The following is a 26,785-nucleotide window of genomic DNA, read 5'->3' as shown; positions in this document are numbered from 1 at the left end:
AGATGGGCCATTGGTCTGACCCAATATGGCTGTTCTGATGAGAGATAATCTGGAATTTGGTGCTGTCAGATGATGTCACCAATGTGTGATTGACTAATCTTGCTGTTCATGGAGCACTCCCTTTATGAGTAAGCAATGCTGCTTTTGGCAGCTTGACCCCTCTAGTGGTAGTACTGAGAGACTACTTCTAGGGGTCAGAGACACTATTTTGATGGTAGGCACTCAACAAAACAGGAGTGACTAGGAATTGCTCCTGCTCCCCCTAGGCCATCAAAGGAGACCTCCAATAAGAGCGGGGAAAAGTGGGGAGTCTGGTGATGGTGTTGGGATATCAAGGGAGGGAGTATGGTGGATGTGTTGGGACCCTATAGCTGGGGTACTGCAGCCAGGAACCCATGATGCTCCTGTCTATAGCAACAAAAAGGTATAAGATGGATACACTTTTTTCAGTGCCTCTATTTCTAGAATGCTATTTCTATTAAACCTGCCATCAAGTGGAAAGCACTCCTGAATGCGCTCTTAGGTATTTTACAAAAGGCTCCACCTTTGGCAGAGCATTTGTAAAATAAGGAGAAATTAGAACTGCTAATTTCCTTTCCTTTAGTCTCTCCAGACCATGCCCTACAAGTGGGTATATGTCCTCCTACCAGCAGATGGGAAGACTGAGAACTAACTGCGAAGTGACTGTACTTGGTGCTGTGCAGACCTCAATTCCTTCGTATTTTCTATTGACAAAACCAGGATGGCAATGGAACAGAGCCCACCAAGAAGCTCCAAAGGGAACCGTAACAACCAAAACCAACACAGAACATGCTTGAAACATGCAGGAAAAAAAACAACAACCCCCCACCTATTTTTATCTGCTCAGCTAAACTTGTGATCTCATAATCTGTGTTTCCTAACTAACTGCTTAGTGGCTATTTCTAATTGATATCTGTATTCTATGTAACAGATTTTAAAACTGCTTATTGGCTATTTGTATTTGATAGTTGATAATCTGAGAACTGGATTTAACAAGTGCTTTAAAATCGGTAGTAATTTTTTGTTTTTTTTTTCCCTTCTGCTTCCATACTGTGTGGAGCCCCTCCCCTCCCCCATCTGCTTTTGTTGTAAGGTAATTGCATAGCACAGGTGGAGCTTCTCTTCCACGTGGTTTTTGTCTCTGCACAGAAGCTGAACGGATTTGGGAGCTCTCAGATAAGACTATTTTCTGATTACTCCTACCTTACACTTGTGGCTCTGGGCATTTCAATGCTATTCTAGAGATAGGTTACAGCAAACACATTCCATAGGTCTTACGCTTAAGCCCACCCACCCAAGACTGACACTTCTTATATAGCTTTACCAAATATACTAAGTATCATAAATTAACCCCACCCTAATTACAACCCCATCATAGTACACCTGTTCATACCCATTTCAACAAATCAAGATGACTTTTATTCTCTGTAATAATTGTGGTGCTTAAGTTTCAAGACCAAGCTTCTGGAGACTTAAAGCTTGTCCCTACAGAATTCTTTTGCTCCACTACAGCACTGTGATGTTCCTGAAAATAAAACTGAGGCGAAAGAAAAAGCAAGGAAGGTGGAACAAAAAGATATGAAGGTACCCAAAGAGAAAAGACACCCCCAAATCACTAAAACCGAAACACATACTAGGAAATGTAGATGGAAAGCGATAACTACAAATGCTCGCAGTCTAAGCAATAAAGTTCATGACCTTCATGCCCTGATGTTGGAGGCAGACTTGGACATAGTTGCAATCACAGAGACATGGCTCAATGGTTCCCATGAATGGGATGCAAACATACCAGGCTATAATCTTTTTAGGAAGGATAGAGGGGTGTAAAGGTGGAGGAGTAGCTCTGTATGTGAGAAATGATATCACAGCAACTGAAATGACAGGGAACTGGGGAAAGGAAGAAGCGATATGGATCACCTTAAAAAGAGAGGATAGAACCTCTGTCCACGTGGGTGTTGTCTACAGACCCCCGACACAATTGGAGGAACTAGATAAAGATCTGATCACTGATATTCAAAAGTTGGGGAAGAAAAGAGAGGTGCTGTTGTTGGGAGATTTAAATCTGCCGGATGTAGATTGGAAGGTTCCGTCTGTGGAATCGGAAAGAAGTAGAGAGATCGTGGATGCTTTTCAAAGTGCTTTGCTCAGACAAATGGTGACGGAACCCACGAGGGAGGGAGCGACGCTAGATCTTGTACTCACAAATGGGGATAATGTGTCAAATGTTCGAGTGGGTGCCCACCTGGGCAGCAGTGACCATCAAACAGTTTGGTTTGATATGACGGCTGAAGAGGAGGATGAGCACTCAAAACTCAAAGTCCTAGATTTCAAGCATGCTGACTTTAGTAAAATGGGGGAATACCTGAGGAAGGAGCTGATGGGATGGGAGGAAATACAAGAAGTGGAAGGACAGTGGTCCAGGCTGAAAGAAGCTATAAATAGGGCCACGAACCTTTATGTAAGGAAAGTAAATAAAAGCAAGAGAAAAAGGAAACCGATATGGTTCTCCAAGCAAGTGGCTGAGAAAATAAAGGCTAAAGAGTTGGCGTTCCAGAAATACAAAAAAACTCAAGAAAGGAACCACGAGGAGGAATACAGGATGAAACTGAAAGAAGCCAAGAGAGAGATACGTCTGTCGAAAGCACAAACGGAAGAACAAATGGCTAGAAATGTAAGGAGGGGTGTCAAAATTTTCTTCAGGTATATTAGTGAAAGGAGAATGACTAAAAAGGGAACTATGAGACTAAAAGATACTGCGAACCGCTATGTGGATAATGATGAAGAAAAAGCAAATTTGCTAAATAGATACTTCTGTTCTGTTTTCACAGAAGAAAATCCTGGAGAAGGACCGCGATGGACTGGAAAAAGTACAAATGAGATTGAAGTGGATAGAGCACCTTTCACGGAAGAGAGTGTGTATGAACAACTTGAAAAGCTAAAGGTGGACAAAGCCATGGGACTGGATGGGATCCACCCTAGGATATTGAGGGAGCTCAGAGAGGTTCTGGCGGGTCCTCTTAAAGATTTGTTTAATATATCCTTGCAGACGGGAGAGGTTCCGAGGGATTGGAGAACGGTGGATGTGGTCCCTCTTGACAAAAGTGGTGATAGGGAAGAAGCTGGAAACTACAGGCCGGTAAGCCTCAATTCGGTTATTGGAAAAGTAATGGAAGCGATGCTGAAGGAAAGGATAGTGAATTTCCTGGAAGCCAATAAGTTGCAAGATCCGAGACAACATGGTTTTACCAAAGGGAAATCATGCCAAACGAATCTCATTGAATTCTTTGATTGGGTGACAGGAGAATTGAATCAGGGACGAGCTATGGACGTAATCTACTTAGATTTCAGCAAAGTTTTTGACACGGTTCTCCACAGGAGGCTCTTAAATAAACTGGATGGGCTGAAGATAGGACCCGAAGTGGTGAACTGGATTAGGAACTGGTTGACGGACAGGCACCAGAGGGTGGTGGTGAATGGAATTCGCTCGGAGCAAAAGGTGAGTAGTGGAGTGCCTCAAGGATCGGTGCTGGGGCCAATTCTGTTCAATATATTTGTGAGTGACATTGCCGAAGAGTTAGAAGGTAAAGTTTGCCTATTTGCGGATGATAATAAGATCTGTAACAGAGTGGACACCCCGGAGGGAGTGGAAAACATGAAAAAGGACCTACGGACGCTAGAAGAATGGTCTAAGGTTTGGCTAAAATTCAATGCGAAGAAATGCAAAGTGATGCACTTAGGGAGTAGAAATCCACGGGAGACGTATGTGTTAGGCGGGGAGAGTCTGATAGGTACGGATGGGGAGAGGGATCTTGGGGTGATAGTATCTGAGGATTTGAAGGCGACGAAACAGTGTGACAAGGTGGTGGCCCTAGCTAGAAGGTTGTTAGGCTGTATAGAGAGAGGTGTGACCAGCAGAAGAAAGGGGGTGTTGATGCCCCTGTATAAGTCGTTGGTGAGGCCCCACCTGGAGTATTGTGTTCAGTTTTGGAGGCCATATCTTGTTAAGGATGTAAAAAGAATTGAAGCGGTGCAAAGAAAAGCTATGAGAATGATAAGGGATTTGTGTTACAAGACATATGAGGAGAGACTTGCGGACCTGAACATGTATACTCTGGAGGAAAGGAGAAACAGGGGTGATATGATACAGACGTTCAAATATTTGAAAGGTATTAATCTGCAAACTAACCTTTTCCGGAGATGCGAAGGCAGTAGAACGAGAGGCCATGAAATGAGATTGACGGGGGGCAGACTCAAGAAAAATGTCAGGAAGTATTTTTTCACGGAGAGAGTGGTGGATGCTTGGAATGCCCTCCCGCGGGAGGTGGTGGAAACGAAAACGGTAACGGAATTCAAACATGCGTGGGATAAACATAAAGGAATCCTGCTCAGAAGGAATGGATCCTAAAGAGCTTAGACGGAGATTGGGTGGCAAAGCCGGTGGTGGGAGATGGTGCTGGGCAAGACTTATACGGTCTGTGCCAGAGCCGGTGGTGGGAGGCGTGGATAGTGCTGGCAGACTTATCGGTCTGTGCCGGAAAAGGACGGGTACAAATCAAGGTAAGGTATACACAAAAGTAGCACATGTGAGTTTATCTTGTTGGGCAGACTGGATGGACCGTGCAGGTCTTTTTCTGCTGTCATCTACTATTGTAATTCCACCCTCTCCCAGCAGGGTGGGTTTTGTTTGGGGTTTTTTAAAAAATGTTGTCCCTACTGCCACCAAAGAATCAACTTTAGGTAACGTAAGGCTCCTAAGCGATGTTGTGGACCAGGCCACCCTGAGACTGGAATCTAAGGTGATACACTGAGTCGAAATGAGCACATGCATAGCCTCATGACAGGGAACACTTTAGGCCGGGTTCCAGTGTACCACCTATCTAGGAGTAGAGACTGAGGGGTTTTGTGACTCAAGCTATAAACATTTGAGAGCCTTAGCCATAAAGGAAGTCTTCTTTGGGGGAAAAACTGTTTAACATGATGTAGGAACAGCCTCCTCATCAGCCAGAATCTCACCCTTCTCAAATCCCACAGAAAAACAGAAGGTAGTGAAACTGCGCTAGCCCAGCTGCACACTGAGGGGAAGATGGAGGGAGCTACAGAATGTGCCTGCAGAAGAGACGAGGTTCAAAACATTTTCCCTCACTCACAGAATTCAACTGCAGAGGCTAAGAAGCCTGCAAGGACTCAGAAACCTTCAACTGAGAGAGATAGGCAGACGGATGCGTATGCTGAGAAGATCTTTGCAGAATATACTCTTGATGCACTGAAAGAATAAACACGGGGGGTAACAAGGCACCAAAGGCTCAGGATTTACAAACAGTTAGAAACCTTACCCAGCACATGTATAAGGTCTAGAAATATGCCCAGCTTGAGAGGACTTGTAAGTCAATAAGAGGAATTGAACTGTATGCGGGAAATGGATTGGGAGCTAATCAGGCGATTTAAAATGGCTGCAGGAGCCTGAAAAACTGCATTGGAGAACGTCAGTGAGGAGAGAGAGGGCTGCAATTGCACAGCACGGGAAGCCACCAAAAAGGCTTGCTCCGCTGAAATGCCCTCAGAACATGCCACCACATTTACCCAATGCTGTTCTCTGCTTAGCAGAGCGAGAGCAGTGCTAACAAGGCTCTGCAGCCATAGCAAGGAAAAAAGTGAAAGAGAGTAAGCCCGGAGAAAAAATTGAAAGAAACACCAAATCTCCAGGAACAGTTCTGACTCACCATTCTGGCCCAGGGTATACTGGTAGCAGCAGAGGCAATCCCATCCAACATCCAAGTAGCCACACAAGCAGGCAAAGCTGCTTTAATCCTTTTTTTTTTTAAACTCTGTGAGGAAGGAGGGAGGAGAAGAAGCTGGATAGGGGTGGGGGGGGAGGGATCTGGCACCACCAGGTGTATCCCCAAAGCTGGTACTGCTTAGCCTAAACACCCCCAGGCTTTACTGAACCAGCAAACCCAGACCAGGAGCCACAATACAGATGAAACCAGGAGCTTGCAACAGATAATCCACTGCCTGCTGGAGATAGAAATATACTGACTAGCCAAGTAGCATACCGTCCTATAAGACAGAGTTCAGTGCTATCTCCACCTGCTGGTAGATGGTCTCAACCCACAAGTCTCTGGATTCTTCTGCTGCAGGTGCTAAGGGAGTGATGTAGTGACAGAGCCTCATTTGTGCTGTTGTGGGAGGATGGGAATGGTGGGTTTCTGAGTCCCTTTTGTGCTGTTGTGGGGTGATGAAGGTGATATGACAGGGTCACCAGAACCACTTTTGTGCTGTGGTGCCCTGTGCAGGGATTCTTTAAAGCAGCGTTGCCTGGTCTATTTTCTCAGTAGGAGGTATATTGGTGTTCTAGGGCATTGGTTCTCAATCTGTTCTGGGCGCACCAGCCAATTGGTCTTTCAGGATATCCTTAATGAATATGCTTAAATTACATAATTATTATTTTTTAAAACATATTATACCTATAACATACTCTTACTAATCACCTTCACGCCATCACTCATAAAAACCATCACTCCCCCTGCATCCAGTCCTTCATTGTAAATTGGAATATAAAGTTGTTACACATTTCATAGTTGCTGATCATGCTGACATAAATATGTATGCAACTAACTGAAATTGAGAAACCCTTGTAGTTGAGTATAATGAATATGCACGAGTACAGACTGCATGCCTGTCACCTCATTATAAGCAAATCTGTCTCATGCATATCCTTAGGTATCTGAAAAACCAACTGGCTGTTCCAGATCTTTTAAAGCAGATCTAGAGATTTGGTTTTGCCTACAGCCTGCTGCCTTTTTTGCAAGATGGGCAGCTTCTGTTTGAGTCCTGTAAACTTGTACACTTATGTATAGCAGGATAGCTATTGATTCTTATTGACTCTTTCTAGGGTTGAATTTTACATCACAGAGTGGCAGGAGCTTGTGCTGCTGTTATCAGACTGGCATCAAATTAATGGGCCCAATATTTAAGGATTTATGCTTCTAGCTTTGAGAGTTATGCTCCTAACTAGGCTTCTGAAAATTTAATAGGAATTAGTGCATAACCTTTTTACTCAAAATTTCACTGGTCTCCTAAATTTAGGAGCATAAAAAAAAGCGGCAACAGGGGTGGATTTAGGGTGGGGAAAAAAGGTTAGGAGTTTAATTAGGGTTATAAATTCTAGGTAAACTATGGCAGGTCCTAAATTTATGAGCATAACTGTTAAGCTCATAATTAAGATGAGCTTTCAGCTAAAAACTCAGGCTCATAAGAATGGCTGAAAATTGGGCTCAAATTTAGGAGCCTGAGGGGTCCTTTTACTAAGCTGCGGTAATTTGTGGTCTGTGTGTGCTGAAAAATAGATTTCATTTTTTAGCGGTAGGAGATTCAAGGAAGAGTGGGCGTGTTCTGTGCTAATCAGTTAACGCAGCTACCCGTCCGTGTGCTAATCGATTAGCAGGTGAGCCCTACAACAATAGGTGGCAGTAGAGGTTAGGAACTAATATGGGAAACCAGCATGTGGCCATTACTTCAAAAACTAGAAAAAGCAGTCATTCTGCCCACGTGCAAAAGGATGCGCTCTAAGGCCACCTTTTTTACTGGAATTTGCTAAAAGGGCCTCTAACTTAGGAGAATAAATGTAGGAGGTCTACTTTTTTTGAATAGAGAAAATTGTAAGAGCAGGAAAAACTTCTACTTCTGCCTGCTTTTGTTCTGCAACCATTGGGGGATTTCTCTGGATAGACTGGAGAGTAATATATTTTGATGCATCGTGTCAAAAGCAAAATGTTTTGTGAAAGCATTCACTGTCTAAAAGATCTGACAGAAAAAGGTGGAAAAGTGGTCTGTGAAAGTGAGCAGGCTTTATCACCACATGACTACAATTTCATTTATACTGTCCGTCTTTTCCCACTCAAAAATTTAACTGAGCCCCGAAAACCTCAGCAATGCACTTTATATAATTCAATTTTATATAATGCAAGGATTTCCTGCATCCAACTTGTCATCGGTTCAACAGCCAATTAACTATAAATTCTAACATTCATTTGTTCATTTCCCTATGGGTAACATCTTCTTCACATAACATTCTCCAAAGTTTCAATATTAAGATCTTATGAAATGCACTTATGTTGACAGAGCATATGTCAGATGGGGATAAGCATTCAACATGATCATGTCCCTCCCCCAGGGCTGTTTCAAGGACCATCCCCTCAATAAAAATGAATAGTGCCAGTTTAACTCCTGCTATCAAGCTTGAGTGGGAAAAGATGGACAGTACTATTGATTTATCTTTCCCATGGCAGTTCATAGCACATTTTTGAGTATTGTTGCAATTTCATTTATTACATGTCTGATTATCTTTGAGCAGATAATTAAATGGTCCATGCTGCTCATAAAGGGCATCAGGGAACTGATATCACAGCTTCCACTCTCAAAGAAAAAAATGAACGCGCACTTTGAGAAATGCAGACTGGAATGATTTGTGGCCTGAAATCACTACATTCTTTCACAGCCACAACTACAGTGCCAGACGAGGATCCAGTGTACTCACGCATTAAAAAACCAAAAAAGAGTTTGTAAATTGGTATTTTAAGAATTCTTAATCTCTGGTAACCTTTGAAAGACCCTTCAGAAGTAACTGCACTGTGTTACCCAAACAACTAGAAACTCATTCAGTTAGCCATAACATTTCCAGTAGGAAGAGACACATTGGAGAGAGGACAGATTGGGGTTTTGGGCTCTTCTTTACAGTGAAATGGATTTAACAGAGAATGCTGTGGATGTTTATGCTAACAGAAGAGAAGACTTAGGGCACTGAAGGTGCACAAACCATTTTAGGAATATAATGTGTGTCTCTATCAGCTCGTGCTAAAATGTTTGTACGCCTACAAGAAGGCTTAGTAAACAGGGCTCTTAATATCTTGTTTTCTAACATTATATTAACTACTGCTACATGATTGTTACAAACACATACACAAGAAATGGTTTCCACTGCACAATGAAATCCACCCTTATCCACTCTTTGGGCTAGATTTTTAAAAAGGGTTCCAGAGGTGATCCGGGAAATTACAGATTGGTAAGCCTGATTTTCAGTGCCGGGTAAAACAGTGGAAACTATTATAAAGAATATAATCATGGAACACAGTCAGAACGGGTTCAGCCGAGGGAAGTCCTGCCTAAGGCGTAAATAAGTATGTGGAGAAAGGTGAACTGGTTGATATATTGTACCTGTAGTTTCAGAAAGCTTTGATAAAGTTCCTCATGAGAGACTCCTGGGATAGGAGGAAATGTCCTTCTGTGGATTAGGGATGGTTATTGGACTGAAAACAGAGGGTAGGGTTAAATGATCATTCCTCTCAATGGAGGAGGTGAACAGTGGAGTGCTGCAGGGATCTGTACTGGGACTGGTGCTATTTAACATATTTATAAAAAATATGGAATTGGGATGACGAGTGAGGTGATCAAATCTGCAGATGACACAAAATAATTATGATTGAGGTCTATAAGATCCTGAAGGTGTAGAATGGGTAGAAGTGAATCAATTTTTCACTCTTTCAAAAGCACAAAGACTAGGGGACACTCGATGAAATTACATGGAAATACTTTTAAACAAATAGGAGAAAATATTTTTTCACTCAAAGAATAGTTAAACTCTAGAACTCGCTGCCACAGGATGTGGTAACAGAGGTTAGCGTATCTGGGTTTAAAATGGTTTGGACAAGCTCCGGGAGGAAAAGTCCATAATCCGCTATTGAGACAGACCTGGGGAAGCCACTGCTTGCTCTGGGATTGGTAGCATGGAATGGTGCTACTAATTGGGTTTTCTACCAGGTACTTGTGACCTGGATTGGCTACTGTTGGAAACAAGATGCTGGGCTTCGCGGACCATTGGTCGACCAAGTATGGCTATTCTTATGTTCAGTCCCAAAGATGCAACTGATCTCCAGATAAAATCACATGTACTGTTTTTCGATGAGTTGAAGCTGTGCAGCTCTTAGTACATAAGTATGCCATACTGGGACAGACCAAAGGTTCATCAAGCCCATCATCCTGTTTCCAACAGTGGCCAATCCAGATCACAAATACCTGGTAAGATTCCAAAAAAGTACAAAATATTTTTATACTGCTTATCCCAGAAATAGTGGATTTTCTCCAAGTCCATTTTAATAATGATCTATGAACTTTCCTTTGGGAGTCATTCAAACCTTTTTTAAAACCCGCTAACCGCCCTTTATCATATTCCCTGGCAACAATTCCAGAGTTTAATTACACGCTGAGTGAAGAAACATTTTCTCCGATTCGTTTTAAATTTACTACTTTGTAGCTTCATTGAATGCACCCTAGTCCCAGTATTTTTGGAAAGAGGTAACACAGATGCTCCACGTCTACCCATTCCACTCATTATTTTATACACCTCTATCCTATCTCCCCTACGCCATCTTTTCTCCAAGCTGAAGAGCCCTAGCCGCTTTAGCCTTTCCTCAGAGGGGAAGTCGTCCCATCCCCTTTATAATTTTCATCGCCCTTCTCCGTACCTTTTCTAATTCCACTATATCTTTTTTGAGATGTGATGACCAGAATTGAACACAATATTTGAGGTGATGGTCCTTTGATGATAGTTCTGAGTATGGAAGACTTTGGATGACTTTTGATTTGGACAAAAGTGCAAAGACATCTCTCAATAGCTTGAGCAGGAAGGTGTTATCTAAATATATGAGTAGAGGATCAAACCTGAAATATGATTGGAAAGGAGAAGTTAATTTGAAGCTAAAGACTGGGGTATTAAAGTTGCAGCACAAGATGGGGAGCTATAGACAAAATTGTTCATGGCCAGCAGGGATAAAATCTGGTAAAGCTGATAAATGCTGCTCAGTCTCACAGAACAGGAAACCATTAGATATTTCATTGCTGGGTGCAATATGATGATGAGGAGCATGAAGAATTTATGTCAGTTGAGTTATTCCCATTTTGACTGATAAAAGGATTGATGCAAGAAACCCAAACATTTAGGTAAAGGAGAAAAGCGCTGGACATCTCTATATATAAAAGGCACCTCCAACGTTCTAAATTTGTAGTTGCAAGATCCCATGAGTGTCTGCCCGCCCCCGCGTCACAACGTGATGACGTTGAGGGCGGAGCAATGACACTCAACAAATCGGATTGTCATTGGGTAATCTCTGTTTCCACTACCCAGTGCAGCCGTCATTCCCATACACTCAAAACCAACCAAACAACGGCACTGGACCCCGTCCCCCCGCCCACAGTACCCCTCACCCACCCTCCTGCAGCCGATCGCTCACCGTTCCACCGCCCTCCCTCTTCTCTCGACTCCGGCTGTGGTGCACGACGATTAATCACACGAGCAAGGAAGCCCATTGGTTAATCTCTGTTTCCACTCCTCAACACAGCCGTCATTCCCATACACTCAAACCAAGCACACAGACGTTTTTTTTTCCTTCTGAGGAGCGCACACACACACTCACTCACTCACTCTCTCACACACACTCACTCTCACATACACTCTCTCAAACATACACACTCCAAGCAAACACTTGCTAGCGCCCGTTTCATTTGTGTCAGAACGGGCTTTTTTCTACTAGTCATTAATAATAGGACCATTAACTAAACTGTGTTATGTGGAAGAAACCAGAAGATCCTCAAGTACCAAGCAATGCAACAGAAACTGAGACAAATGTGGCAGAAAGATAAAAGTAATATTCCCAATTCTATTGGGTTATCAAGAAGGAGGCTGTTTTTGACACAATGAAAGTGCTAAGTTGAGCCTGAATGAACATATGAGATAACCTTCAAGTAGTGTACCCTTCCTGCAACTGTAATGGAATACACAAAACTAGCCCACCTGAAGACATTATTCTGCAAGGTAAGAAACTACTTGTTGACACTGTCAGCCATTTTGCCTCCCAAATACAGATTTCTACATCTAAAGCTGTGTGCTAATTAGGAGGGAGAGAGGAAGGAAGAGAGAACGAGCTGGGTTTTGGAGAAGGAGAGAAAAGGCTGGGGTGATGAGGTGAAGGGGAGAGGTCTAGAGAAGGGAAGAGGGACAGGTGCATGCTTCTTGCTAATTCATGTGAATCCATGTAATAGCAAGCATAACTGATTTACTTCATTAGATGATATAGTTATTGGTTGAAAAGACCTCATATGCTCAGCTTTTTATCGTGAATGTTTCCACAGAACTGCCGTGCAAATTTCTTTACCAGTCTTAAAAACCTTCTGATGGATCAATTTTGCAAATTTTTAATGATTATTTATTAATCACGTTTCTTGAAATATTTCTTAAATGCTTTCTTGTATGTCTATCTTACACTTTAAATTTCATTGCTCCATTAAGGACTTTGTAATAGGACATTATCTTAATTAGAAACCACTAAGAAGTCATTTTGAATTAAGATAAGTGTCCTTCTATTTCAATTTGAATCAGGCTAAATGTCCTTCTATTACAAAGTCCTTAATGGAGCAATGAAATTTAAAGTGTAAGATAGACATACAAGAAAGCATTTAAGAAATATTTCAAGAAACGTGAATTAATAAATAATCACAAAAAATTTGCAAAATTGATCAGGAAGTTTTTAAGACCGGAGTTCACACGGCAGTTCTGTGGAAACATTCATGATAAAAAGCCGAGCAACTGAGGTCTTTTCCTCCAACAACTATATCATCTAATGAAGTAAAATCAGTTATGCTTGCTATTACATATATTTAGGGGCCCGTTTACTAAGGTGCGTTAATATTTTTAACACACCTAAGCATGTGCGCTAACCATGTAGGCGCCTAAAGGGATATTGTAGATGTGTACACTGTTAACGCGCGTTAAAAACTCTAATGCGCCTATAACGCTGCTTAGTAAACAGGGACCTTAGAGTACTCTTCTCAGCAAGACGTTTGCCACATAGTTAATTCATATGAATGCAAGTGGGAGCACCATGAGAGAAACTTCCCTTGGTGCTGGCTCTTTTCAGTGAAAAATAGAATAAAATAAAAAAAATCTTCCCTGTTCAATATACTGGCTTCCTCTCTGGTCTTTTATTTTTATGTTTTTTTTTTTTTTTTTGGTGGGGGGGGGGGGGGGGGGGATAACCATTATGTTTATGTATAAGATGTAGGTATACAAAGTGAATATGCCCATGCCTCAAATGAACAAACTACACCCATGACTAGGTGAGTACTAGGCAGGTAGTTCAAAAGTGCAGCTCATGCCTTTTCTTAAATAAGTAATTCTGATTTGTAGACGTAAAAACTTAAGTGAGGTTGCATTTCTTCTGGAAATAAAAGGTTAGGATTAAAAATACACCTTAGAAAAATAATCCCCGAGAAGATAACCAGTTTCAGAATGTCAGGATTAGGCACTTCGCAGAAAATTATTTAGCACCTCAGTGACATTACAAACAACCAATTAAGATGTGAAATTCCCCTAAATTCGAGATGTTGAATATCTTGACCCATACAACCCTCGTCTGTAAGGACTGCTGCTGCCTTGAACCTCGGCACCAGCCTCTCTCATTGTTATCCAAGAGCTCTCCTACTTCCAATGTGTGCATCATAAAAAGCATTTCCCTCATCTGTGAGGACTGCTGTCTTGAACCTTTGCCTCTCTCATTGTTATCCATGAGCTCTGCCACTTCCACTGTGTACATCATAAAAGCATTTCACTTTATAGGGCAAGCCTAAGAAATAGGATGGAAAAAACACCCCCAATCTCTAAGACAAGCTCCTCAACCCAGCACGTCAGGTTGTTAGGATACCTACAATGAATATGTATGGGATAGTTTTGCATAGAATGGAGATAAAAACATTATCTCATGAATATTCACAGTGGGTATCCTGACTGGCTAGGTGTGGGTATCCTGAAGACTGCATTGAAAACCCCTTTAAAGTAAACATTTAGCTTATTACTGTCCTTTTGAAATGAACAATAATGCTTCAACAAGTATACTGATTCAGAGAAACCATTTTTTTAGATTGCACATTAAAGCTTTAAGGCAATAGCTAAAGAACTTGACTCCCATGTATTCCAAAGCAGCAAATCTGTCCAAGTAAATTCAGAAAGCAAAAACCATATCCACAGAAATACAAAGGTGATTTTGTCGCTTTCCGTTTCAGATCCACAAAGCATGATACTCAAATTTGTATGATGAGAGCTGTAAGCCTTTGAAGACATTAATGGTCTGGAACAGTCTTGTGTATTTGCTGTCTCTCAAAATGAATGACAAGAAGACCATGCTTATCTACTTTCCTTGAGATTTCAGATTTGACTATTGCCACAATTGTTCATCCCTGAAAGAGCTAGAAACCAAACGGCAAGGCTCTACTAGATACAAACTCATTTCTAGTATAGCTGCTGGTGCTATCAATTTGATGATAGTGGAGATAATCACCCACAAAAATCCACTGTTGTACATATCACTGTAAGGCACTATAGCAAAACACATTTTTTTGTGTTTTTCTTCGTTACTGGGTAAAACAACTGCACGTACAGCTTCTGCAAACACCTCCTGTATACCATCCTGGTTTAGAGCAGAGCATTCCAGGTATTTCACTGCTCCAATCTGTTTGGCCAGTGAATACCCTTGCTGTGGGGTGGTTGGTACAAGCTTTGTTCCTTCAGCTTCTTAACCGTTTCCAGGTCATTCGTAGGTCCTTTTGGTGCCTACTAGTAATATGGAATATGGGACAGTGATGGGAAACTTCAGGGTGCCACTTGTGCCGAACATTAGCATGGGAAGATGGACTTCCAATGGAGAAACAGATGACAAAAACATGGTCTGTGGATATGAGAGGGTACGCAGGCGGTCATATTCCTCTTGCCCAGCAGTGTCCCAGAGATTCAAGCTTACAGGCCGTCCATCCACTGTCATTTGGGCACTATAATTGTCAAACACAGTGGGGATGTATTCCTCTGGGAAAGGCATTAGTGGTATAGCTAATCAGAAGACAAGTCTTCCCAACAGCTCCGTCTCCAACAACCACACACTTTATTGTCTGCATCCTTCATCAAGCTGCAGAGGATCCTTGCTAATACCTGCAAGACAAAATGGGAGAAGTGAAATAACAAGCAAAAGGCCTGCAGTCTCACTAGCTCATCATAAAAATACCAACATTTTATTTCATTTAACAATTACTTAACTCTCCCCCCCCCCCCCCAATAATGCATTTCCAGGAACTAGAAACAGGCTTGACCAAAGTGGTGCAAGTAGTTCTTCCAATTTATATCATCAAGACATCCTGACAATTGAAAGTAGTGATCACAAATTTCAGACTTGCAATAATCCAAGTCCTTAGTTACTATGCATTCAATTATCTGTGTACTTTTCTGTAAAATTATTTGGGGGGTATTCTGCATATGCACCAAGGAAATGGGTCACCAGGTAGGCTGAAGACTCACTTGCCCAACAGAGAAACTAGAAATACACTTTTAACTAGAGGAGACAATTTAAAGCTCAAACAGTATTAACTAATTTCAGAAATTTATAATGAAAGAGGATTGGGATCATAGCAAGATTAATAAGAACATAAGAATAGCCATACTGGGTCAGACCAATGGTCCATCTAGCCCAGTATCTTGCTTCCAGCAGTGGCCAATTCAGGTCATAATAGCAGCAAGATTCATGCTACTGATCCCAGGGACAAGCAGTGGCTTCCCCTATGTCTCGTCTCAATAGCAGAGTATGGATCTTTCCTCCAGGAACTTATCCAAACCTTTTTTAAACCCAGATACACTAACTCTGCCAACTATACATACACAGTCATGGGTAGAAGTGGAAATATACCTAGAAACTTAGGTGCTAATAAAACATTTTTAGAAATGTTATGTTATGTTGTTATGTTATGTTGTTAACTTTTGTTATGTTTTGTCTGTTTTTCTTACTTGCTCATTTGTTTGGTCCAATTTTTTGTTTATATTTTTAGCATAGGTTGACCAGAAAAAACGAGGCTTATGTGAAATGTAATGCTTGCCTTAATCTTTGCATCATGCCAAAGTGAGCTTCCATCTGTTGCAGAAAGGCTCTAATATGTACAGGCAACTTATCAAGGTATGCTTGGATGATGCTTTTAATCAGGTAGGGCTCAGGACAATGGGAAATAATTCTGCATCTTTCAGGTACATTTTCTTGATACCTGACGATCTCCTTTCTCTCGACACACAATGTATAGAACAATCCCCTGGCATTGAAACGTCTAATATCAAGACAGTCTTGTGTTTTTCTCTTTTAAAAGTCTGATGCAGGAAAAAAATAAGCAGGCATTGTGTCAATCAACTGGAATGGGAATGCCACAGGTGATCTTAACCTCTTCATTCTCTTCTTCCAGGTTCACGATCCCAGTGTTTTACTGGTACAGCAATTTTATGGTATTTGGTAACCGCTCTGAATTGCAAGGCCTGAGCAGGCTATAAGCTTTGTTAGTATTATTATTCTTAATTTCCAGGGGAAAAGCTTTGCTACCTTGTTGTGTCTTTCTGTGGTAGAACATTTCTCTCATGACAAGTTCACAACCAGGAGCAAGTTACACAATCGTTCCCTTTTACAATCATTTATTACATCCCCAACTCAGTCATTTTTTCTTCAAGTTGACGAGCTCTAACCTGCTTAGCCTCTCTTCATAATGGTGGTGCCCTAGTTCCCTGTACCTTTTCTAGTTCTGCTATACACTTTTTGAGATGGGGTGACCAGAAAAGCACACAGTACTCAAGGTGCGATCACACCAGGGACCTGGGCAATACAGTGATATTCTCAGTTTCATTCTCCATCTTTTCTCGGATAATGCCTATCTACTTTAGTTTTTAGCAGCCGCAGCACAAAGGACTGATTCTTAATTCAGAACCCAGCATTTGTACCAGGCTGTAGTTGGGATTGTTTTTCCCTGTATACATCACTTTGACTCGTCCACATTAAGGGTCCTTTTACAAAGGCACGGTAGGGGGCACCAAAAAGGCTCTACCGCCGGGGTAGAGCAGGAGCCCGACAGTAGTTCTGAACTTGGCGCGCAGTTTCACACAGTAGAAAATAATTTTCTAGTTTCTACTATGGGTATGTTCCCAGTGGTAATTGGCAGCGCAGTCACATTGCTGCACCGCAGGGTTAGTGTGTGAGCCCTTACTGTCAAGTAAATAGGAGGCAGTCAGGGCTCACACGGTAAATGGCCATTATTGCCAAAAATAGAAATTTGGCTTTCTGGCAAACACGCTAAGAGGTGGCCTGAGTGCGTTGGAAAATCACCCGCTAAAAGTAGCGCAGCCCACGTTTTATAAAGCCTTTGTAAAAGGGCCCCGAACTTCCATGTGCCACTCAGATGTCCTGCCTCCTAGGCTCACAAGCTCATTCTGCAAATCCTTGAAATCCTCTTCTGTTGTAACAATTCTGAATTATTTTGTGTCATCTGCAAATTTGATCATCTCAATCATCACTCGTCTCCAGCTTTAAAGTATTTATCAATGACCTGGAAACAGGAATAATTTAATTTTGACATTTATAATTCTCTTAACCATCAAGATCTAGGCGGAATACACCAAAGTGAAATCGTCTTTAGAAGAACAATACAATATTAAAAAAAAATTCAGTATAAAATCATTACATATTCAAAGTGTACAAATCCAAAATAGAAACACCATATCATTAGTGCAGTAATCAACTAAATAACCCCCCCCCCCTTTACACAGTCAAGCTAGCGGCTTCTGGTGCATTAATGTCAACACAGCCTGTTCAAGGTGAATGGGCTGTGTCGGCATTGCTGTGCGGCTTTCTAAAGGGTGGGGGTGGGTTAAAATATTTTTGAAACAATCAAGTTACTACTACTACTACTATTTAGCATTTCTATAGCGCTACAAGGCATACGCAGCGCTGCACAAACATAGAAGAAAGACAGTCCCTGCTCAAAGAGCTTACAATCTAATAGAGTCGGACTCTCATACAGCCCACTGTCAATCTCATACAGCCCACTGTCAATCTGATCCCCACAGGTAAAGAATTTCAAAGTTTTGCACCTCTTCCAAGTATAGTTGTATTAAAAGTCATTTTCAGGAGCAAGCAGGGATCACCACTCTGAGGGATCTGAGGGCCCTCTTTGGCTGATAAACAAGTAGGGACAAACCATACTGAATTTTAAAGACCAGCATCAATAATTTTAATTCAATCCTAGTTTTACAAGGGAGCCAATATAAATTTCTCAAAAATGCGGTGGCTTGTTCAGACCAAAGATCTCACCTATTAATTTGGCTGCTGCATTTTCTACAATTTGCAATCTCCTCAGCTATTTGTCTGGGAGACCCAGATCTACTATAATAAAACTCACCCTCAATGTTCTGAGGACACTGACGTCAGTGAAGCCAAGCCCTGACTTCCTTCAAAAAAGGTTCGAAGGCACTGTTGCCAGGTGGAAAATTTTTTCCCACCCAATCCAGCGTAAAAACAGCCCAAAACCCCGCCCAAACTCAAACCCCGCCCCTGACACCCCCCCCCCCCGCGTCATCAACCCCGCCCCCGTCCCCGACCAGAACGTCAGTAACCCCGCCCAAAACGTCATGTAACCCCGCCCAAAACATCACTAACCCCGCCCCCCGCGGCCGAAAAAACCGCCCAAAATAAAAAAAAAAGCCCAAAAAACCGTAACCCGCCGCGGGCAAAAATTTCCTGCGGCGGGTCGCGGGCCCACCTGGCAACACTGTTCGACGGTTCGTGGTGGTGAAGCCACCAAAATCGCTCTGGGCCCCGCCCTCGAGGGCAGAGCAATGGCAGAACAACGAAGGGGTTGGCAAGGAGGGAGGCAGGGAGGGGGAAATCGCTCCGGGCCCCACCCTCGCGTCAAACGTCATGACGTTGGGGCGGAGCAATGGCAGAACAACGAAGGGGTTGGCCAGGGAGGGAGGGGGGTGTTGGCGACGAAAACCTTGCTAGCGCCCGTTTCATTTGCTCTGAAACGGGCCTCTTTTACTAGTAAATATTATTACAATAATCCAAAACTGGTAGTACCACTGCTTACACAATAATCTGAAAACTAACATCTTCAATTTGAAAAAAGCATTTACAAACCACATTGTTTATTTGTGGGGCACAGGCCAGAATCTATCAGTACCCCAAATACTTAATTTCATTTTTGAGGGGTATCTCAACCTCTGCTAATTTAGGAAAAAATTATGGTAAGCTGAGTGATGAATTCACTACCCACAATATATGTCTTATCTGGATTTATTTTCAGATCCAGAGGAAAAAAAACAAAACAAGCAAATCATCAACAACCTCAGTAATAAAAAGATAGGCTGAGGTCAAGTTGTCCCATGGGAATAAAAAGACTATGGGGCCATTTTACAAAGTGGCGGTAAGACCAACACGGGCTTACCGCTCACTAAAAAGGAAGTACTGCCAGGCTACTGCAGCTACCCGGCGGTAGATCCCACCCCCAGCGCACCATCATATCCAGCACTACAAAAATGTCTTTATATTTGTAGTGCTGGTGTGTACCCGGTGGTAATTGGGCAGCAAGGGAGCCTTTACCGTCACCTCAGTGGGTGGCAGTAAGGGCTCCCCAATGAAATAGCTGCATGGCCATTTCCTGAAGGAGAGAAAGAGCTTTTACCCGCTGTGGTAAAAGGGGGCTTCAACGCGTGTCAAAAACACGTGCTGATGACAGCGCAGATCCGCTTTTGCTGCATCTTGGTAAAAGGGACCCTCAGTAAGTTGAAAATACGCCTCACACTAATATATGTAACTTTGTAACTCTATGTGCTTTGAAAATGAACCTCAATATGGATGTAGCTCTTATAGAAATAACTTTAAAAAAATTGGAGAAAATATTTCTTCACAATATATAATTAAGATGTGGAATTCGTTGCCACAGAATATGGTAAAAGTCACTAAATGAAGTTATATGGAAATACTTGTAAAACTAACAGGAGGAAATATTTTTTTTCATTCAATGAATAGTTAAGCCCTAGAACTTGTTACAAGAGGATGTGGTTACAGTAATTAGCATATCTGGGTTTAAAAAAAGAATTGGACATGTTTCTGGAGGAAAGGTCCATAGTCTGCTATTGAGACAGACATGGGGAAGCCACTGCGTGCTACTAATTGGGTTTCTACCAGGCACTTGTGACCTGGATTGGCCACTGTTGGAAGCAAGATGCTGGGCTAGATGGACTATAGATCTGCCCCAATATGGCCATTTTTATGTTCACAGCAGGGTTTAAAAAAACACACACGTTTGTTTCATTTCTTTGAAGGAGTGAATCTTGGTTTTAAAAAGGTTTAGAAAAGTTCCTGGAAGAAAAGTCTCTAACAAGCAGTCAGTCATTTATTACATCTAGGAATTTTACCTCCCTAGCACGTCCTGATGTGACATTTATCCTGTCAATACTGGAGTAATTAAAATCACCTATTATACTGTTGCTCATTTCCTTTGAATATGAGCCCCTTTTTCTCATTAATTCATGCTTTTGAATATGTTCTGTAATTTTGCTCTTTACAGTAGTCTCTGCTCACTAGTATATAATTTCCTGGATCACCTGTGAACCTTTTTTAAAATTGGCATTACGTTACCTTCCAATTTTCTGGTACCATGCTTGATTTTAAAGATAAATTATATATTACTAACAATGGTTCTGCAAATTAATTTTTCAATTCTATCAGTACTTTGGGATGAATACCATCTGGTCCAGAAAATTTGATACTCTAATTTGTCAAATTGCGCCATTACATCTTTATTTTATTTTTGTTACATTGTACCCCCGCACTTTCCCACTCATGGCAGACTCAATGCAGCTTACATGGGGCAACGGAGGGTTAAGTGACTTGCCCAGTCACAAGGAGCTGCCTGTGCCTGAAGTGGGAATCGAACTCAGTTCCTCAGGACCAAATTCCACCACCCTAACCACTAGGCCACTCCTCCACTCCACATCTTCCAGGTCTATAGAGATTTGTTTCAGTTTCTCTGACTCATCAGCATTAGATACCATTTCTGGCACCGGTATCTCTCCCAAATCTTCCTTGGTGAAGACCGAAGCAAAGAATTCGTTTAATCTCTCTGCTATGGCTTTGTCTTCCCTACGTGCTCCCTTTACCCCTCGGTTATCTAGTGGTTGAACTGATTCTTTGCTGGCTTCTTGCTTTTAATATACCTAAAAAAATTTTTTACTATATGTTTTTGCCTCCAACTCAATCTTTTTTCAAAGTCCCTCTTTGCCTTCCTTATCAGCGCTTTGCATTTCTGTTGTTATTATAATGTTACTATGGTGCTCATTTTCAAAGTACACAGACTTACAAAGTTACATAGTAAGCTGGGGGGGGGGGGGGGGGGGGGGGTGCTGAAAAATGCCTGGCGGTAGCTTAGCAGGGTTTAAAAAAAGGGTCTGGATGGCTTCCTAAAAGAAAAGTCCACAGACCATTATTAAAGTGAGTTGGGGAAAATCCACTTCTGGGCTTGAACTTGGCCACTTCTGAAAACCGACTGTCCCTGTTTGGAGGAGTCTCAGTCTCTCTCTCTCTCTCTCTCTCTCTCTCAGGGTCAGTGTGTGACGCGCTTTCTCTGCCCCTCAGTCTCACTCACCGGCTCCTCCGTCTCCCTCCTCCTCCCCGCGCGCCGGCCCGACTGCAGCAGCTGCTTCCGGAAGTTCCGCCGCGCGGGCCTGGCTGATGGGCGGGGCGCTTTCCTCAGCCTCCACTTCCGGGTCGTCATTTCCGGCCGCGGACAAGGCAATCATGTCGGACTCGGAGAGCGATGAAGAGCGGCCCTTCTCGCTCACAGGCTTCCTCTTCGGAAACATCAACGAGGACGGACAGCTGGAGGATGACACGGTGCTAGACAAGGTTTGTTCCTAGCAAAGACCGTGTCCGCCGCCCCTTTAGGGAAGAAGCGGAAAGTATTGTTTATCCCTCACAGTCTCTGTCAGAAAGACACCCGAGGAAACCAACAACCCGCTCACAACAGACGTGGGGGGAGCCGTGTAGGGTCCTAATAAAGCTTTCCTGGAGCATCTCACCCTGGTGTCTCGGACTGATAGCATGAACCCAAAGCCAGGCTTTTGGCCACACTTAGTCCCTCTGGATATCCACAATGAGTATTCTTTGCATGTAATTGAATCAGTGCATTGGCATCTATTCATGCATATTCATTGTGGATTTCCTGAATACCTGAAGGGACTTGGTCTGCCCAAGAACTGGGAATTTTTACCTTAGCAGTAGTACTGGGAGACTACGTCTAGGGCAGACCTTCTCAACCCAGTCCACACCAAGTCCCATTGGGGTTTTGGGATATCCACAATGAGTATTCTTTGCATGTAATTGAATCAGTGCATTGGCATCTATTCATGCATATTCATTGTGGATTTCCTGAATACCTGAAGGGACTTGGTCTGCCCAAGAACTGGGAATTTTTACCTTAGCAGTAGTACTGGGAGACTACGTCTAGGGCAGACCTTCTCAACCCAGTCCACACCAAGTCCCATTGGGGTTTTGGGATATCCACAATGAGTATTCTTTGCATGTAATTGCATCAGTGCATTGGCATCTATTCATGCATATTCATTGTGGATTTCCTGAATACCTGAAGGGACTTGGTCTGCCCAAGAACTGGGAATTTTTACCTTAGCAGTAGTACTGGGAGACTACGTCTAGGGCAGACCTTCTCAACCCAGTCCACACCAAGTCCCATTGGGGTTTTGGGATATCCACAATGAGTATTCTTTGCATGTAATTGAATCAGTGCATTGGCATCTATTCATGCATATTCATTGTGGATTTCCTGAATACCTGAAGGGACTTGGTCTGCCCAAGAACTGGGAATTTTTACCTTAGCAGTAGTACTGGGAGACTACGTCTAGGGCAGACCTTCTCAACCCAGTCCACACCAAGTCCCATTGGGGTTTTGGGATATCCACAATGAGTATTCTTTGCATGTAATTGAATCAGTGCATTGGCATCTATTCATGCATATTCATTGTGGATTTCCTGAATACCTGAAGGGACTTGGTCTGCCCAAGAACTGGGAATTTTTACCTTAGCAGTAGTACTGGGAGACTACGTCTAGGGCAGACCTTCTCAACCCAGTCCACACCAAGTCCCATTGGGGTTTTGGGATATCCACAATGAGTATTCTTTGCATGTAATTGAATCAGTGCATTGGCATCTATTCATGCATATTCATTGTGGATTTCCTGAATACCTGAAGGGACTTGGTCTGCCCAAGAACTGGGAATTTTTACCTTAGCAGTAGTACTGGGAGACTACGTCTAGGGCAGACCTTCTCAACCCAGTCCACACCAAGTCCCATTGGGGTTTTGGGATATCCACAATGAGTATTCTTTGCATGTAATTGAATCAGTGCATTGGCATCTATTCATGCATATTCATTGTGGATTTCCTGAATACCTGAAGGGACTTGGTCTGCCCAAGAACTGGGAATTTTACCTTAGCAGTAGTACTGGGAGACTACGTCTAGGGCAGACCTTCTCAACCCAGTCCACACCAAGTCCCATTGGGGTTTTGGGATATCCACAATGAGTATTCTTTGCATGTAATTGAATCAGTGCATTGGCATCTATTCATGCATATTCATTGTGGATTTCCTGAATACCTGAAGGGACTTGGTCTGCCCAAGAACTGGGAATTTTTACCTTAGCAGTAGTACTGGGAGACTACGTCTAGGGCAGACCTTCTCAACCCAGTCCACACCAAGTCCCATTGGGGTTTTGGGATATCCACAATGAGTATTCTTTGCATGTAATTGCATCAGTGCATTGGCATCTATTCATGCATATTCATTGTGGATTTCCTGAATACCTGAAGGGACTTGGTCTGCCCAAGAACTGGAATTTTTACCTTAGCAGTAGTACTGGGAGACTACGTCTAGGGCAGACCTTCTCAACCCAGTCCACACCAAGTCCCATTGGGGTTTTGGGATATCCACAATGAGTATTCTTTGCATGTAATTGAATCAGTGCATTGGCATCTATTCATGCATATTCATTGTGGATTTCCTGAATACCTGAAGGGACTTGGTCTGCCCAAGAACTGGGAATTTTTACCTTAGCAGTAGTACTGGGAGACTACGTCTAGGGCAGACCTTCTCAACCCAGTCCACACCAAGTCCCATTGGGGTTTTTGGGATATCCACAATGAATATGCATGAGAGAGATTTGTATATCAAGAGATAATACTATGGTAGAGTTTGAATCTTTCAGCCTGGTTTTAGGAATGTTATGGTAGTGCTGAGATGCCTGATCACATATGCACATTGAAAAGTTTTTAAGTGTTTTTTCAGCCCCTCCCCCAGTCTTGTTAGAACCACTTTACTGCAAAATGCTTGTGAATCCCCAAGACGTAGGAAACTGTCACTGCAATAGCCACAAAGTTGGGAATCCACATAAATCAGCTCTTGTCAGTTTTATTATATCCAGTGCTTTGCTCATACATATAAATATTGTCTCAATCATGGCACTTTACTGAGACCGAGTTTGGTCTCAGTGAACCTTAGTTTGGCAGTTAATTTCACGTCACGAGGGGTTTTGGTTTGCCCATAAAAATAGAGCCGGTTCATAGAGAGTAGGACATGATGTATAGAGCTATATAGTGAGTCGCAATTAAGCAGCAAGTCTCATTGAATTTTACGCTCAGCTGTGATCCACAGCCTATACTGAACTCTCTTGGCTCTACAAAAAGATTAATTAAAAAACTTAAAAGTATTGGTTTATTAGTCCATATTTCAGACGTGTGTTTTTCAGCATAGTCTTTCTAAAATAGAGATTGACTCCTTAATTGATTTGTGAATCCCCTGACTCAGCGCAACAGATTTCTCTGTCCGGAATTCTTAGCTGGAATGCCAAGAGTTGAGTTGAAATGCAGCTGAACTTCTGAAATGGGAGGAAATTGTGAGTAGCTGTGAGAAAGATAAATGTGGGTGTATTTACATGTTTAGAGTTTGGACAGATAAGTGCGTGGGTGTCTTGCTTTAGAGTTTGGACAGGTAAGTGCGAGTGCATTTTCTTGTTTAGAGTTTGGACAGATAAGTGCGTGGGTGTCTTTACCTGTTTATAGTTTAGACAGATAAGTACTGGTGTTCTTACTTGTTTTTAGTTTTTGACAGATAAGTACGGGAGTTTATAGTTTCCATATCATCAAGCTGATCAATCCATAGACTGGTGGGTTGTGTCCATCTACCAGCAGGTGGAGATAGAGAGCAAACTTTTGCCTCCCTATATGTGGTCATGTGCTGCCGGAAACTCCTCAGTATGTTCTCTATCTCAGCAGGTGGTGGTCACACACAGCAGCAGCTCTGGCTAGGCCTCCAAGCCTAATCCTTAGGTTTTGTTGAGGCCTGGGGTTGAGGGCTCTTTTGAGCAAGTGCAAACCTGGTGGTGCCAGGTCCCTCCTTTTCTCCCCCCCTCCCGCTGGCTCCGTTTAAAAAAAAAAAAATATATATATTTTTAAACGTCTTTAAAGGCGTTTATATTCGACGTTTCTTTAAACGTTCATTGCAGCTACTCACTGGGACACCAGTTCGTTACAGCTCGGAGCGGCAAGCAGGTAATTTTACCTTTTTATAGCGGGCAGGGGGTTCCCCGATTCTTCTCCTCGTGGCAATGGCGTCGGAGGGCGAGGGCGCAAAGGGTCGCTCCCCGGATCGCTGGAGCGCTTCTAGAGGGGATGCGGGGGTTTTACAACCTGACTCGCCCTTGATGGGTGATAGTTTAGTGACCGATGAAGTCCCGGTCGTTCCTCCGGCGTGGCGGTTTTTTCCCGCCATAAACGCCCATCCCCCGCTCCTCGCCTCCGCCATCTTGGCCGGCCACGCGGCTCGGACGGCTTCTTCGGGGCCGCCCTTGAGGTTGGAGACATTAATGCCATGAACGCCCTTAATTTGGGCGACGGCACAAAAGCGGCTAAAGTTAAGCGCCGTTCTTCCCGCGCGGCTCCTTCACGGAGTTTCGCGCCGGACGCCATTTTGGATGCGCAGCATGTCTCTCCCCCGCTATTGCGAGCGCCGGTTGAGAGTGCGTCTAGGGCTGTTGCCCAGGCTGCGGAAGTGCACAGTCTGGGGGGTTTCTCCCCCGAGTTTGTTTTGCTGCTGCATCAGGCTTTCCTCATGCAAAACGCTGCCCCTGCTCCCTCTTCTGATAAAGAGGTTGAGGTTCCCAGAGGTAAACGCCCTCGGGTTGATTTCCAGGCCTTGGAGGACTTTTGTCTCCTCCGATGTAGATGAGGGCAGCGTGTCTGAGGTCTCCCAACGATCCTTTGCGGATTCCTTGGAGGAGATAGATCCCCGCTCGGCTGGAGCGGATGACCCCTCTGCAGCGCGGCTTTTTAGCCCAGAGGATTTGCCCAACCTGTTGTTACAGGCCATGGACACTTTGAAGATTTCCTCTCCGGAGGACGTCTCTCCCTCAGCCCCTGTTGGCTCTGCCATTATGCTGGGGACGAAGCGCCCGCCTAGAACCTTCCACGTGCATGATGCCATGCACACCTTAATTGCGGCTCAATGGGATGTCCCGGAAACGAGCCTTAAAGTGGCTAGGGCTATGTCCCGCCTCTATCCTTTGGCTGTGAGTGAACGTGAGGCCTATCTGTGGCCTACCGTGGATTCTTTAATCACTGCGGTGACTAAGAAAACGGCGTTGCCGGTGGAAGGTGGCACGGCCCTAAAGGACGCCCAAGACAGAAGATTGGAGGCGGCCTTAAGGTCGTCCTTTGAGGCAGCTGCTTTAAGTTTGCAGGCCTCAGTTTGCGGCTCCTATGTGGCCAGGGCGTGCCGGACTATGGTGCAGCGGGCTTCC

The 26,785-nt window shown here is 43.2% G+C and overlaps 2 protein-coding genes and 1 pseudogene across 2 annotated transcripts in view; 2 read left to right on the top strand and 1 right to left on the bottom strand.

The window, feature by feature from the left end:
- Positions 1 to 1,006, top strand: part of ITGB1BP2 (integrin subunit beta 1 binding protein 2) — a 70,778-nt gene extending 69,772 nt beyond the window's left edge. The window contains 1 exon segment of the mRNA XM_030210620.1: positions 603 to 1,006. Within this exon segment, the coding sequence (XP_030066480.1) occupies positions 603 to 666 (64 nt within the window). The 3' untranslated portion in view covers positions 667 to 1,006.
- A 12,357-nt stretch (positions 1,007 to 13,363) lies between these two features.
- On the bottom strand, positions 13,364 to 21,648 carry LOC115474870 (annotated as a pseudogene).
- Positions 21,649 to 21,710: 62 nt separating this feature from the next.
- The window catches only part of TAF1 (TATA-box binding protein associated factor 1), a 493,091-nt gene continuing 488,016 nt past the window's right edge, over positions 21,711 to 26,785 (top strand). Inside the window, 1 exon segment of the mRNA XM_030210565.1 lies at positions 21,711 to 21,824. Within this exon segment, the coding sequence (XP_030066425.1) occupies positions 21,717 to 21,824 (108 nt within the window). The 5' untranslated portion in view covers positions 21,711 to 21,716.

This window comes from Microcaecilia unicolor, chromosome 7, assembly GCF_901765095.1.
Source record: "Microcaecilia unicolor chromosome 7, aMicUni1.1, whole genome shotgun sequence".
Lineage (NCBI taxonomy): Eukaryota > Metazoa > Chordata > Amphibia > Gymnophiona > Siphonopidae > Microcaecilia > Microcaecilia unicolor.
The sequence above is the reverse complement of the archived record's forward strand: the minus strand, read 5'-3'. Positions and strand labels throughout refer to the sequence as shown.